Consider the following 14663-nt stretch of genomic DNA (forward strand, 5'->3'; position numbering starts at 1 on the left):
AATCAGTGCAATTGAAACTGCCTTTGCAAAATCACAACTGAGAAAATTAATGACAGCGAAAGATATCAGACCTAACCGACCCCATCTTGCTTCTAACCTCTAAACTCTTCTTGTTCATTCCTGTGCGTAGGCCAAACTAGCCTTGGGAAGGAATTTTGTTTACAGTTTAAAGCTAAACTGTTCTTGTAAAACAAATGAAAGGCCACCAGCCACCAAGTTAGAATGAGAGGGGTTGGAATTCTAAATATTACCAGCCATCATTAGGTAGGTCGTAAGAGTTGCAACTTCCCCAATTACTCTTGAAGGTAACATCACTATTGTGAACCTCAGATCGGCCTTTTGAGATGTCTTTTCAGGCTTTTGCATTTCTGACAACTGGATGGCCCCACCTGGACCTGCCAACCAGTTCTGTATCCCCCACCCAGGAACTGACTCAGCATAAGAGGACAACTTCGACTCCCTAGATTTCATCCCTAAGCCAACCAATCAGCACTCCTAACTCACTGGCCCCCTACCCACCAAATTATCCTTAAAAACTCTTTTAAGGATAAAAAGCTTTTTAGGGGGTGATAATGACAGTTTTTTCTAATTGTATGTGTGTGGTTATAGTTTATTCAGGCTTTCTTTATACATTTATCATCTTACCAAAAGTGTATATGTAAATTTGCTAAGTGCACATCTGTCTTTTTTTTTTTTTTTTTTTTTGAGATAGTCTCACTCTGTCACCCAGGCTGGAGTGCAGTGGCACTACATTGGCTCAGTGCAATCTCCATCTCCCAGGTTCAAGCGATTGTTGTGCCTCAGCCTCCCAAATAACTGGGATTACAGGCCTGCGCCACCACACCCAGCTAATTTTTGTATTTTTGTAGAGACAGGGTTTCGCCATGTTGGTCAGGCTGGTCTCAAACTCCTGGCCTCAAGTGATCCACCCACCTCGGCCTCCCAAAATGCTGGGATTGTAGTCGTGAGCCACCGTGCCTAGCCAGTGAACATCATTTAACGAATCAGTAGTTCTACAAGATTTAAGACAAACACCAGGCCTTACCTTCCCTGCTTTCCATTTTCTTTTCTTTTTAAATTTTTTTTTGGAGATAGGGTCTCACTCTGTCACCCAAGCTGGAGTGCAGTGGTATGATCTCAGCTCACTGCAACCTCCACCCCTGCAGGCTCAAGCTGTCCTCCCACCTCAATCTCTTGAGTAGCTGGTACTATAGGTGTGCATCACCACACCCGGCTATTTTTTTGTATTTTTGGTGGAGACGGGGGTCTCACCATGTTGCCCAGGTTCCTGTTTTCCATTTTCTCTTCTCCAAGACTACCATTTTCAACTCTTAGCTAATTCTTTTGGTAATTACATGTATATATTAAATAATATGCTTGGAGCTAATTCATTTTTTTTTTTTTTTGAGATGGAGTTTTGCTCTGTTGCCCAGGCTGGGGTGCAGTGGTGCGATCTCGGCTCACTGCAACCTCCGCCTCCCAGGTTCAAGCGATTCTCCTGCCTCAGCCTCCTGAGTAGCTGGGATTACGGGTACGTGCCACCAAGCCTGGGTAATTTTTGTATTTTTAGTAGAGACGGGGTTTCACCATGCTGGCCAGGCTGGTCTTGAACTCTTGACCTCAGGTGATCTCCCAAAGTGCTGGGATTATAAGTGTGAGCCACTGCGCCTGGCAGGAGCTAATTCTTAATTTCAGTTTAGGCATTATCTATTGACATCTCCTTGGTTAAAGGTAATACTGTTCTTTATGAATTTGTTAATTTCTCCTTGTAATTCTGCCAGTTTTGCTCAATGCATATTACTCATTCTTCTATCTTCCAAATATAATTAAAATTTTTGTTAGATCAGCAATTCGCAAAGTATAGTCCAGTGACCTATATGGGCCCCACAGACTTTTTCAATGGGTCTGTGAGGTCAGAACTTTTTATAATGATACAAAGACTTACTTGCTTTTTTTTTGAAGCAGCTTCGTTGTCTGGGGTAAATACCTGGGGTTCGTTGTCTCGGGCCAAGAAAATTTGGGACACAGACACACTCGAGTTTAGGAATGGAGGTTTAATAGGCCAAAGAAAGAAACAAAGAGAAAGGAAAACAGCTCTCTCTCTAGTGAGACAGAGGAGCTTCTGAAAGGAAACGACCAGCCGGTGGCAGAATTTGCCAGATTTTATAGGCAGGCTTGAGGAGGTGGTGTCTGATTTACGTAGGGCCCACAGATTGGTTTGATCACGTGTGACGTTTATATAGCACATGGGGAAGGCTGGCCATTCCACCCTAATCTTATTATGCAAATGGGCTTTCCCCTTGGCCTGCCCCATTGTCTGCTGCTTACCGTACACATTGCTGAAAAAGAGAAGGGAAGATGAAGCCACCATTTTGAACATGATTGGCACCACTGCTGGCATCTATGTCTGCAGCTCGATTTTACAGGCTGCTCTTTGTTAGAAAGAAAAATCACTTGGGGCTGCTTTTTATTAAAAGGAAAACCTTACCGAGGGCTTACTTACCCTCACTATCTGCTTAATTTGTCTTTAATTCCTGTATCATTTTTACTCCTTTTTTTTTTTTTTTTTTTTTGAGAGTCTCATACTATCGCGCAGACTAGAGTGCAGTGGTACAGTCTTGGCTCACTGCAACCTCCACCTCCTGGGTTCAAGCAATTCTCATATGCCTCGCCTCCCGAGTAGCTGAGACTACAGGCATGTGCCACCACACCTGACTAATTTTTGCATTTTTAGTAGAGGCAGGGTTTCACCATGTTGGCCAAGCTGGTCGCAAACTCCTGGCCTCAAGTGATCTGCCCACCTGGACCTCCAAAAGTGCTGAGATTACAGGCATGAGCTACCGCACCAGGCCTTTTTTTACTCATTCTTTCATGAATGTAGAGTGGAGTGCATGGAGTAGGCCGTGCAATGTGTGATATCACAAGCCTGAATGCAGAAGCAAATATGAGAATCCAGTTGTCTTCTCTTAATGCCGAAATATAAAACAATACCCCTCTTATGTTTTTGGAAACTATTTATTTATTTTTTAAATAACTTTTTTCTTTTTGTTATAGAGATAGAATCTCACTGTGTTGCCCAGGCTGGTCTTGAACTCCTGGGCTCAACTGATCCTCCCACCTAGGCCTCCCAAGGTGCTAGTTTTACAGGTGTGAGCCACCGTGCCCGGCCCAGTTATTTATTAAAATGTTATGTTAACATGTAATTGTTTATTATTTATTTATTTATTTTGAAACGGAGTCTCGCTCTGTCACCAGGCTGGAGTACGGTGGCGTGATCTTGGCTCACTGCACTCTCCGCCTTCTGGGTTCAAGCGATTCTCCTGCCTCAGCCTCCCGAGTAGCTGGGACTACAGGCACACGCCACCATGCCCAGCTAATTTTTGTATTTTTAGTAGAGTCGGGGTTTCACCATGTTGGCCAGGATGATCTCGCTCTCTTGACCTCGTGTTTGCCCGCCTCGGCCTTCCAAAGTGCTGGGATTACAGGCGTGAGCCACTGTGCCCGGCTGTAATCGTTTATTACTATTTTTAAATAAGTTGACAAATAGTTTTAAATTTTGTTTTAATTTCTTTAGAGTTCCTTTTTTAAGAAAGTCTACTCTACTTCCTTAGCTGTCCATGGCAGAGTAATCAGGACTTAATAAATTGCTAGTTGAAGATGTTACAGTGTAACACCAACTCATCTGTCCTTCTGTTGTTTGGTTCTTTCTTTCATTTCCAGGAAGATCACCTCTTACTCAGTAAAACTATGCATTTCCAAAGTCACATGGATTAATATGTAGAGGGGCCCTATTTGTCAGAGGGATGCTATGGTGGACATCTGTCATTTGCAGCTCCCCAGAATCTTCTGAGCACCCCTTCCCCCCTTCACATTTGGATAGTCTGCAAATTGTGAGTCCCACTTTCCCAAGGTGGAATCATAGTTATGATGCAGACATTAGCCTCTGTATTGCCTGAAGATGGTCTGCCAACAAGGTATAACAGGAAGTTCCAAGCATCCCTAAAGTGTTTTGAGAGGAGTGTGGAGAACTTGAGTTGGTCTCAAGGCCTATGATGGGGGATCTAGTGTAGAGCTGAGGATCTCTAGGCTGATGGGAAGTTAAAAGATTGTAGGTACTGTTTGCCTGTCTTCCAGTATTACTTAAACCTTTTATCTTTGTTGGGGTTGTGTTTAGCTACCTCAGTAGCCTCTTTTCAAAGATCCCCTGGCTCTTGGAAAATTTCCTCAAAATGGTGTTTCTGGGACCACAATTTAAAAAAATGGTTTATTTATTTATTTTAGAGATGAGGGCTTGCCATATTGCCTAGGCTGTTCTCCAACTCCTAGGCTCAGGTAATCTTCCCATCTTGGCCTTCCAAAGTACTGGGAATTACAGATATGAGCCACCATGCCCAGCCCCGTAATTTTTAAGTAAGCTATTTTTCTCATATAAGTTCTGTTGCTTATCTAAAAAAAAAAAAAGAAGCATTGAGCAGAATATTACTGTCCTTTTAAATCAGTATGCCTAGTTGAAATACTATTTATTTGTGAAGTCAGTCTTTTATGGCCCCCCTCACCTATTAACTCAGGAAAATAATTCCCACCTGCCACTGTTGTTTTGAAGATTAGAAATAATGTAAATTAAAAGTACTTAGCATAATGACTGTCGGGCTCTCAGTAATTACTGTTATTATACCTGTAATCCCAGGCTGGCAGGAGGATTGCTTGAAGCCAGGAGTTCAAAGCTGCAGTGAGCTATGATCATGCCACTGTACTCTAGCCTGGGCAACAGGGTGAAACCCTGTCTCAAAAAAAAAGCACAGTAAAAAAATATATATTTTATTACCACTACCATTACCTCTGTTACTGTCACCAGTGAGACTGTTACTACAATGCTGGGTGATACGGCTTGGCTCTGTCCCAACCCAAATCTCATCTCGAATTGAATCCCCACATGGAGGGAAGGAGGTGATTGGATCCTGGGGGTGGTTTCCCCCATGCTGTTCTCCTGATAGTGAGTTCTCACAACATCTGGTGGTTTTATAAGTGACAGTTTCTCCTTCACACACTCACACTCTTCTGCCACCATGTGAAGAAGGTCCTTGCTTTCCCTTTGCCTTCCACCATGATTGTAAGTTTCCTGAGGCCACCTTAGCCATGCAGAACTATGAGTCAATTAAACCTCTTTCCTTTATAAATCACCCAGTCTTGGGTATTTCTTTATAGCAGTTGAAAACAGACTAATACACTGGGTCTATTCCCCACTGTAGGAGAGAAAGCAATAACGCTGAGTGTCTAGTGTTCCTTGTTTTTGCCTGTTGAGCCCAAGCTTCCATGGTCGCTTAGAAGAGCAACTCTGAGTCTTGTACAACTTCCCACCACAATTCCCTGTTTATTTTATTCCTCAAACCAGAATGTTTCTTCCCTGTTACTGCTACAAAATAATTACCCCTCTGGAACTTGGCACTTATTCATATATGAGTGTACTTTCTAAGGCAGGGCTATAGACTTAATGAGCAGTAATTGCATTTCGTTTAATCTCCCCAAAGCCTTAAGCTCTGTGGGCCCTGAGTGAGTCGGGTGGGGACCCGGGATGTGTGTGCTGCTGCCTGCCACTGCTGGCTCTCTGCTTTCTGCCGGAAAGCTTGGTAAAGCAAGAAGGGATGTGGCAGTGGCTGCATCTTTGGAGATCTGATCTCTCATACATGATAGCAAAGAACAGACACCTCAGTGGGAAAGTATGTGTTTCAGTGATCTATTTTGTTGTTGAAAGTTCATCAAAGCTCAACAAACATAGGCAAAACAATGTGGCCAACATGTGTCTGCTGCTTTGAGGCATTTGCTTTTCCGATAGTTAACTTTCCAAGTATAGCTGAATAGCATAATAGTCTCAGTCGCCACAGTAGACCCTTGAATTTTGTGGACTTAGTTTGCCATTTCAGTTATTTCCCAGGATCCTGACCAACTTTGGCCCGTAAGGCTGTATGGCTGGGACATCAGAGCAAGTGGTTGGGCCTGGGGAGCCACTTGGCACCCATGCTGCCTTCTTATGAAATGCCATGATGGTATTTGTGAATTTTGGAGATTTGCAAAGATCTCAGGTATATCCCTTTAGAATATCACAGATCTACCTTTTTAAAATTTAATTTTATAAATATATGTGTATACATTTTTATGTATTTATTTATTTGAGACAGAGACTTGCTCTGTCGCCCAGGTTGCAGTGCAGTGCAGCCATCTTCGCTCTCTATAACCTCTGCCCCCTGGGCTGAAGCAGTCTTCCCACTTTAGCCTCCCAAGTACACTGGGACTACATGGCGGGCACTTGCCACCATGGCCGGCTACTTTTTGTATTTTTAGTTGAGATGGGGTTTTGCCATGTTGCCTAAGGTGGTCTCGAACTCCTGAGCTCAAACAATCCGCCCGCCTCAGTCTCCCAAAGGGTTAGGATTACAGCCATGAGCTACCACACCCCGCCTATAGTTCCATAAGGCTTATAGGTAAAAAGAAACAACAACAACAACAAAACAGCAGTCCCCTGTCCCATCCTTTTCCCCATCAATTACCCACTCCTCAGAGGCAACCACTTTCAATTATTTTAGCTGTTTCTTCCACTATTGACTTCCATATTTCTTTTTTTTTTTTTTTTTTGACAGGGTCTCACTCTGTCTCCCAGATTAGAGTGCAGTGACGTGATCTCTGCTCACTGCAAGTTCTGACTCCGGGCTCAAGTGATCCCCCTCAGCCTCCCAAGTAGCTGGGACTGCAGGCACATACCACCATGCCTGGCTAATTGTTTTTGTATTTTTAGTAAGAGATGGGGTTTTGCGCCATGTTGCCCAGGCTGGTCTTGAACTCCTGGGGGCTCAAGGGACCCACCTACCTCGGTCTCCCAAAGCGCTGGGATTACAGGCGTGAACCACCAAGTTGGTTAACTTCTGTACTTCTAAATAACATGCCAAATTACTATTTTTTGAGATAACCTATTTCAGACTGTATTTCTAGATTAATAAGGAAAGTGAAGATTTAACTTTATTATACCTCATCTCCTCTACCCTCTTCCCCCATGCAAAGTTGCTTTCTCTCATCCTCCCAATATCTCACATTCGGTTTAGTGTACATATTTTATGACTGTGTAAATATTGTCTACGAATGAACTACATATTGTGTCCTGTAAGTAAACAACCTTTTTTTTTTTTTCCTGGAGTTAATCATTGATCCATTTAAAAACTTCTTGTTTTTTTTTTAATGACCTATCTTCACACTTGGATAGAACTGGTAAATTATAAGCACTCCCAATCACATCAGGTTATCTATCCATTCCTTTTTTTCCCACCCCCCTTGGAGACCCACTCCTTGGAGTCCTTCCTGCTCCAGTCTGACTGCTTTTGCTCTCCAGGCCTGCTGCCTAGTTGTCATCTGGAGCTTCATCATCATCCTTGGGATTCCCTTTGCCTGTCTTCTCTGGTGGGTCTCCTGTTTCCTACAATCTTAGTCGCCTCCTGAGAAAGGATAAACCTTTGGGTTCTTATCTGAAAATGCCTTAGTTTATCCTAATTGATTAATAGTTTAGCTGAGTGTGGCATTCTAAGTTGGAAATCATTTTCTTGGATAATTTTGAAGGAACTGTCATCTTCTAGCTTTTAGTGCTGCTGTGGCAAAGACGAATGCCAATTTTATTCCTGATATCAGCCTAGTGTGGGGATTTGTATCTTCATATTTTGAGTACTTGTTGGGCCTTTTTAGTCTTAATAAGCAAATTTCTTCAGTTCTCAAAATTTAAAAAATACCATTTCTTGGCCGGACGCAGTGGCTCATGCCTGTAATCCCAGCACTTTGGGATGCCAGGGTGGGCGGATCACCTGAGGTCAGGAGTTCAAAACCAGCCTGACCAACAAGGTAAAACCCCTGTCTCTACTGAAAATACAAAAATTAGCCGGGTGTGGTGGCGTGCACCTATAATCCCAGCTCGTCAGGAGGCTGAGGCAGGAGAATCACTTGAACCCGGGAGGCGGAGGTTGCAGTGAGCTGACATTGCGCCACTGTACTCCAGCCTGGGGGAACAGAGCGAAACTCTGTCTCAAAAACAAAACAAAAAACCATTTCTTACATCATTTTCACCCTCTGTATTCTTCCTTTTCTCTTTCTGTAGTCAAGATATTGGACCTGATTAATTCCTTCTCTTATTCATTCACTTATTTTTATTTTATTTTATTTTCTGAGACAGGGCCTTGCTCTGTTGCTTAGGCTGGAGTGCAGTGGCCCAGTGACAGTTCACAGAAGCCTTGACTTCCCAGGCTCAAGTGATCCTCCCACCTCAGCCTCCCAAGTAGCTGGGACCACAGGTGCACGCCACCATGCTCGGCTAATTTTTTTTTGAGACAGGTTTCATTCTGTCACCCAGGTTGGAGTGCAGCAGTGTGATCTCTGCTCACTGCAGCCTCTGCCTCCCAGGCTCAAGTGATCCTCCGCCTTCAGCCTCCTGAGTAGCTGAAGGCACATACCAGCATGCCCGGCTAATTTTTTGTATTTTTGGTAGAGACAGGGTTTCACCTTGTTGCCCAGGCTTGTCTCAAACTCCTAAGCTCAGGCAATCCTCCCACCTCAGCCTCCAAAAGTGCTATAGGATTACAGGCATGCGCCACCACATCCTGGTGTTTTTTTGTTTTTGTTTTTTTTAATTGGATAGATTTTCAGCCAGGCCTCCTGCCTTAGCCACACCTTCATTCCATTTCCCCTGGCAAGGGCAACCAGTTCCTTGGCCTTTGGGAATGAGATTTATATATGTTAGGTTGTTTTATCCGCTGCCTAGTTTAGGATTTTCGCTTTTGGGGTGTGCTGAGTCAGTTAGCACTCATTTACCTCTCCCCAGCTTCCAAAATGCTATTGAAGGCCTTCTCATTCTCTTTTTCCTTGTGGGTTTACACCTTTAAAGTTTAAACAAAAACTTTAGTGTTTTTTTTTTTTTTTTTTTTTCTTTGAGATGAAGTCTCACTCTGTCGCCCAGGCTGGGAGTGCAGTGGTGTGATCTCAGCTCACTGCAACCTCCGCCTCCTCAGCCTCCCGAGTACCTGGGATTACAAGCATGCACCACCATGCCTGGCTAATTTTTTGTATTTTTAGTAGAGACAGGGTTTCATCATGTTGGTCAGGCTCGTCTTGAACTCCTGACCTCAGGTGATCTGCCCGTCTCAGCCTCCCAAAGTGCTGGGATTACAGGCATGAGCCTCCATGCCGGGCTTCGTGTCATTTTAGTGGGGTTTCAGGAAAGAGCACGGGGCAAATGCGTGTGTGCAATCTGCTACCATCTATAACTGGAAATCTTCCACACTAATATTGATTTGCCCTTTTCACTTATTTAGGGTTCCTAAGACTTTGGAATTTCTTGGTATTCATTCCTCATCCTTAGGGAATGCAGAACTCTAACAAACTTCTGTGGGATAGATATGCCATCACTCACACACTGGTCTTTACTAACTTAGACCCTTAGTGTTATACATGGCTCATATGAAGAGTAAAGGGGAGCCTGTCGGTAGCTAGGCCCACATGTGTGCATGCCTCCTGGGCTGATGGCTGAATTGCCATTTGCTTCTTATATGACAAGCTCTTAGTGTATGTGCCCATTATCAGAGATATCACGGGCTTCAAAGGTCCAAGCTTGGCCGTCCATTCCACTCTTTTCATCATACCCTTTGTGTTCTGACTTTGAAGCTTTTCTAGGTCTTAACATTTTCTTTCTTTGTTTTTCTGTAGGATCATGGATTTTCCTGGTCACTTTGAACAAATCTTCCAGCAGCTGAACTACCAGAGACTTCATGGCCAGCTCTGTGATTGTGTCATTGTAGTGGGGAATAGACACTTTAAAGCCCACCGCTCCGTGCTGGCAGCATGCAGCACGCATTTCCGAGCCCTGTTCTCAGTGGCAGAAGGAGATCAGACCATGAACATGATCCAGCTGGATAGCGAGGTGGTGACAGCAGAGGCCTTTGCTGCACTGATTGACATGATGTATACCTCCACCCTCATGCTGGGGGAGAGTAATGTAATGGATGTCTTATTGGCAGCCTCTCACCTGCATTTGAACTCTGTTGTTAAGGCATGTAAACATTACTTAACGACAAGGACGCTGCCCATGTCCCCCCCCAGTGAGCGCATTCAGGAGCAGAGCGCCCGCATGCAGCGCTCCTTTATGCTACAGCAGCTGGGACTAAGCATCGTGAGCTCAGCCCTCAATTCCAGCCAGAATGGCGAGGAGCAGCCAGCCCCCATGAGCTCTTCCATGCGCAGTAACCTGGATCAGCGCACGCCCTTCCCCATGAGACGCCTTCATAAGCGCAAGCAGTCTGCAGAGGAGCGGGCCAGGCAGCGCCTCCGACCCTCCATGGATGAGTCTGCCATTTCAGATGTTACACCGGAGAATGGGCCTTCAGGGGTTCATTCTCGGGAGGAGTTCTTTTCACCAGATTCTCTGAAAATTGTGGATAATCCTAAAGCTGACGGAATGACTGATAACCAGGAAGATAGTGCGATCATGTTTGATCAGTCTTTTGGCACTCAAGAAGATGCACAGGTGCCCAGCCAGTCTGATAACAGTGCTGGCAACATGGCACAGTTGTCCATGGCCTCTCGTGCAACTCAGGTTGAGACTAGTTTTGATCAGGAAGCTGCACCTGAGAAAAGTAGTTTTCAGTGTGAAAACCCTGAGGTTGGCCTTGGTGAGAAGGAGCACATGAGAGTGGTGGTTAAATCTGAGCCCCTGAGCTCACCTGAGCCTCAGGATGAAGTGAGCGATGTGACCTCACAAGCAGAAGGCAGCGAGTCTGTGGAAGTGGAAGGAGTTGTGGTCAGTGCCGAGAAGATAGACCTCAGCCCTGAAAGCAGTGATCGGAGTTTTTCAGATCCCCAGTCTAGCACAGACAGGGTAGGTGATATCCATATTTTGGAAGTCACAAATAACCTAGAGCATAAGTCCACTTTTAGTATTTCGAATTTTCTTAACAAGAGCAGAGGAAATAACTTTACTGCAAATCAGAACAATGATGATAATATTCCAAACACCACTAGTGACTGCAGGCTGGAGAGTGAGGCCCCCTATTTGTTGAGTCCAGAGGCTGGGCCTGCAGGTGGGCCCTCCTCTGCCCCTGGCTCCCATGTAGAGAACCCATTTAGTGAACCTGCAGACTCCCACTTCGTCAGGCCTATGCAGGAGGTGATGGGCCTGCCGTGTGTGCAGACTTCAGGCTACCAAGGAGGAGAACAGTTTGGGATGGACTTTTCCAGGTCTGGTTTGGGCCTCCACTCCTCCTTCTCCAGGGTAATGATAGGTTCCCCAAGGGGAGGAGCCAGTAACTTTCCTTACTACCGCCGCATAGCTCCCAAAATGCCAGTTGTAACTTCCGTCAGGAGCTCACAGATCCCAGAAAACTCTACCAGTTCCCAGCTAATGATGAATGGAGCTACGTCCTCATTTGAAAATGGCCATCCTTCCCAGCCTGGCCCTCCACAGTTGACCAGGGCATCTGCAGATGTTCTGTCAAAGTGCAAGAAGGCCTTATCAGAGCACAATGTTTTGGTTGTAGAGGGAGCTCGCAAGTATGCCTGCAAAATCTGCTGCAAAACTTTTCTGACTTTGACAGATTGCAAGAAGCACATCCGTGTTCACACAGGTGAAAAGCCTTACGCCTGCCTGAAGTGTGGCAAGAGGTTTAGTCAGTCCAGCCACCTGTATAAGCACTCAAAGACTACCTGCCTGCGCTGGCAGAGCAGCAATCTTCCCAGCACTTTGCTCTAGCTGTTTGTCCTTACAAGACAACACTGAGGCCAGTTGTCAGACTGAATTTCTTTTGGTAAGCAGTTAATGCCTTTGGGTTCGAGGCTTCCAGCTGCCCAGTGGCTCTTAAACAGTTTAGCAACTAATAACCGGAGAACTCACATGTAGTATTTGTGCTGCTGCATTTCTGAGTGAAGTGCACGTCTTGGGAAAGGGATGCAATCCCTGAAACCAGGTGCTTCCTTGGGGTTGAGTAATGCAGTCAGAAAGTAGTTTGTAATTGATATTAAAAGTGGCACATTTAAAAATTTAAAAATTGAAGTGCAAAAAATTTTTTTTAGCAATTTTTGTAAAACTGTGTAGCATTTAAATTTCCTATACCTTCTGATGGGAGTATTATATCCCTGTATAGTGATGCAAAATGCACTTATGTGTAACCAGTGGTGATTTGGTGCCTGTCTTAAAGGAAGGCCTTTGAGGACACACCTGTCTGCCACAAATGCTTTAAAGTGTATCATGAGCTAGTCCTAGGCCTCAAAGTACTGTATTTTTATTTTTACCTGATTTGCAGTCATAAACACTGCACTTTGGTGCTGACACTGGGTCCAGAGTAAGCATTCTCTTGGACTATTTAGATGTATATACTTTTGAATACATCACTGTTGGATAGATGTTTTAACAGTTTTTTCTGGTTTAAAAACCAAATTGTAAATGGAGTATGTACTTGTAGAGAGTGACAAGGTATTGTTTCCCTATGTGCTGTTTGAGCAGTATTTTAACCAACTTGTATTACAGATATTACAGTTCCATGTTAGGAAGTCAGAAAAGAGCTTGTGTTTGTCTTTGTTCTGATGATGTGGAGTCATGTTTTGTGGGGTCTTCCATGGCACATTTACCTGTTGCTCCGTCCAGATGTTGAGGGCCAGTCTAGGCTGACACATCCTACCCGAGGACAAGCCTGTTCTCCATTTCTTCTCTCCCCTCCCCATATAGCAACTCTCCCAGGTTTAGATTACCGTTTTCGACGACAGATTAACCAAAAATGCCCCACACAGGTTTTATTACTGTTATATACTATACTTTTAACAGTACAGACCCTAAATTTTATTATTTGTTGCTCCCCCAATCTGATACCAAATGTTTAAAGTTGTTTGAAATCCAAACATGGTAGTGTTCATGGGTAAATATTTTCTAGGCTATGTAAGAGTTAGCAGCCCGTAGCATAGAAGTAATCAAGTAGCATCTGAGACTGTTGGAGGCACTAGGGCTTCTCTGGGCCCTACAGCCTCACTTCCCCAGCCTCACCTTGCTGTCCTCTGACACTGCCATCAGGGCTGTTAGTGGCACCTGTATGAGGCCAAGTGTGCGTCCAGGGGAACAGCACAGGTTAATGCGTCTCCCTAGAACTCATGAAGTCAGTTTAATTCATGCATGAACATGAGTTCATTTTATGTTTTATATAGCTTTCTTAGACATACCAAACCATCATGCATAAATCAGATAAATTATTCAGTTTTTGTGTTTAGAAAGCTAAGTATGTGTAGCTGGAAACAAAAATGAGCGTGTTTTCTCTCCTGTTAGAGTGTGCAGTTACACATGTGTGGATAATTTCATGTTCCAGGGGCGCTTGGCATCTCCCATGGACTGATTCCCAGGAAGAAAAGCCCAAAGGGAAACCCACGATTCCTTTCGAGTAGATGTGGGAAAGAGCCCATTGGATGATATGAGGTCCTGTGAAATTCAGTTGTGTGTGTGGCTCCTTGTTAGCAGTCATGTTGACATGGTGTTAGGAGGCTCCCCATCCACCCTTTACATGATGTAGGGACCAGTGTCTTGTGAGATTAACCTTGGGACACAGTGGGTTAGCCTGGAGAAAACGAGAGGCCCTGCCTGGACCCAGGGAGAGGAGCCAGTGACACAGGCAGAGCGGTGCAGCCCTCCTTCCCTTCCATTTGGAGGCGGTGGTGCCAGGAGCCTGCCCGCTTACCTCTGCTGAAGCATAAGTGGACTTTGCTTTTGGGGCTTATCTCTGATACATGCTGGAGCCCTGCCTCTCCACTGCTAGATGGAACCTGGAATCTCTCATCTACCTCTTAGTCTGTCAGTTTCTACGTGTGAGAAGCAAGCTTGTGGGCCAGTGTCCTTGTACATGCTGTAGCACTTAAAAAATAATTCCAGGGTTCCCTGGAAAACCAGTCCCAGGGTTCCTATGATCTGTAGTTTCTACCTGGATTATAACTGGTTTTGGGTACCTGAATTTTGATTGGTTAGCCTTAATTATAGTCTGGCGTGATCATGTAGAATCTTTTCTGGTGAACAGATCATAAAGTTCTATCAAGGCATCCATGTCAGTGGTGCTATGCTGGTTACAACTTGAGATTTTTGAAATAAAAAATTTGTCATATTCATGCCTCTAAATATGTGTTCTTTTTCTTTACGTTATTAAGGTTGAAACCAAAGAGGGTAATATCTCTTTGCCAGCCCTTCTTTGACTAGTACTTTGTTTTAAACCAAACCTTCTATTAACAGTTAATTGGTCATTCCTCTCAAATCATTCCCTTCTGCCTTCCCCCGCCGTCCTTTTCTGTCTTTGAGCTACGCACATGCATGAGATTTTGCTTTTCAGTCTACCCAGTTGCTCTCTGAGGGCCTGCGTAATCTTGTGCTGCTCCCTGGACCTGCCTCCCAAGTTGGAAACTCCATCTGCCAGTTTGGCTTGGCTGCTGGGAAGAGCTGGAAGCTGATTCCTTGAGCACAGAGCAAGGCATTGGCAATGGCAGTGCTGTGGCCTGACCTTGGAGAGAAGTGGGTAAGGTGGTGATTAAAAAAAAAAAAAAATCCACCTGGGGGCTAGGGGGACAGAATGGGCAAAGGGAACAATATGTGTAGGTGCTGAAACTAATTTTAAAATTAA

At 44.5% G+C, this 14663-nt stretch overlaps 1 protein-coding gene across 4 annotated transcripts in view; it reads left to right on the forward strand.

Moving 5' to 3' along the window:
• ZBTB5 (zinc finger and BTB domain containing 5) overlaps positions 1-14167 on the forward strand; it is a 30748-nt gene extending 16581 nt beyond the window's left edge. For 3 of the 4 annotated variants that reach the window (XM_063788558.1, XM_063788557.1, XM_003312088.5), the window contains one exon: positions 9733-14167. In XM_063788558.1, the coding sequence (XP_063644628.1) occupies positions 9737-11770 (2034 nt within the window). In that variant the 5' untranslated portion in view covers positions 9733-9736 and the 3' untranslated portion in view covers positions 11771-14167. Of the gene's footprint in view, positions 1-1409; positions 1532-9732 lie in introns of all 4 variants that reach the window. The other variant, XM_063788559.1, reaches the window with a different exon arrangement.
• The last annotated feature ends 496 nt before the right edge of the window (positions 14168-14663 follow it).

The sequence above is a fragment of the Pan troglodytes genome, chromosome 11 (genome assembly GCF_028858775.2).
Source record: "Pan troglodytes isolate AG18354 chromosome 11, NHGRI_mPanTro3-v2.0_pri, whole genome shotgun sequence".
Lineage (NCBI taxonomy): Eukaryota > Metazoa > Chordata > Mammalia > Primates > Hominidae > Pan > Pan troglodytes.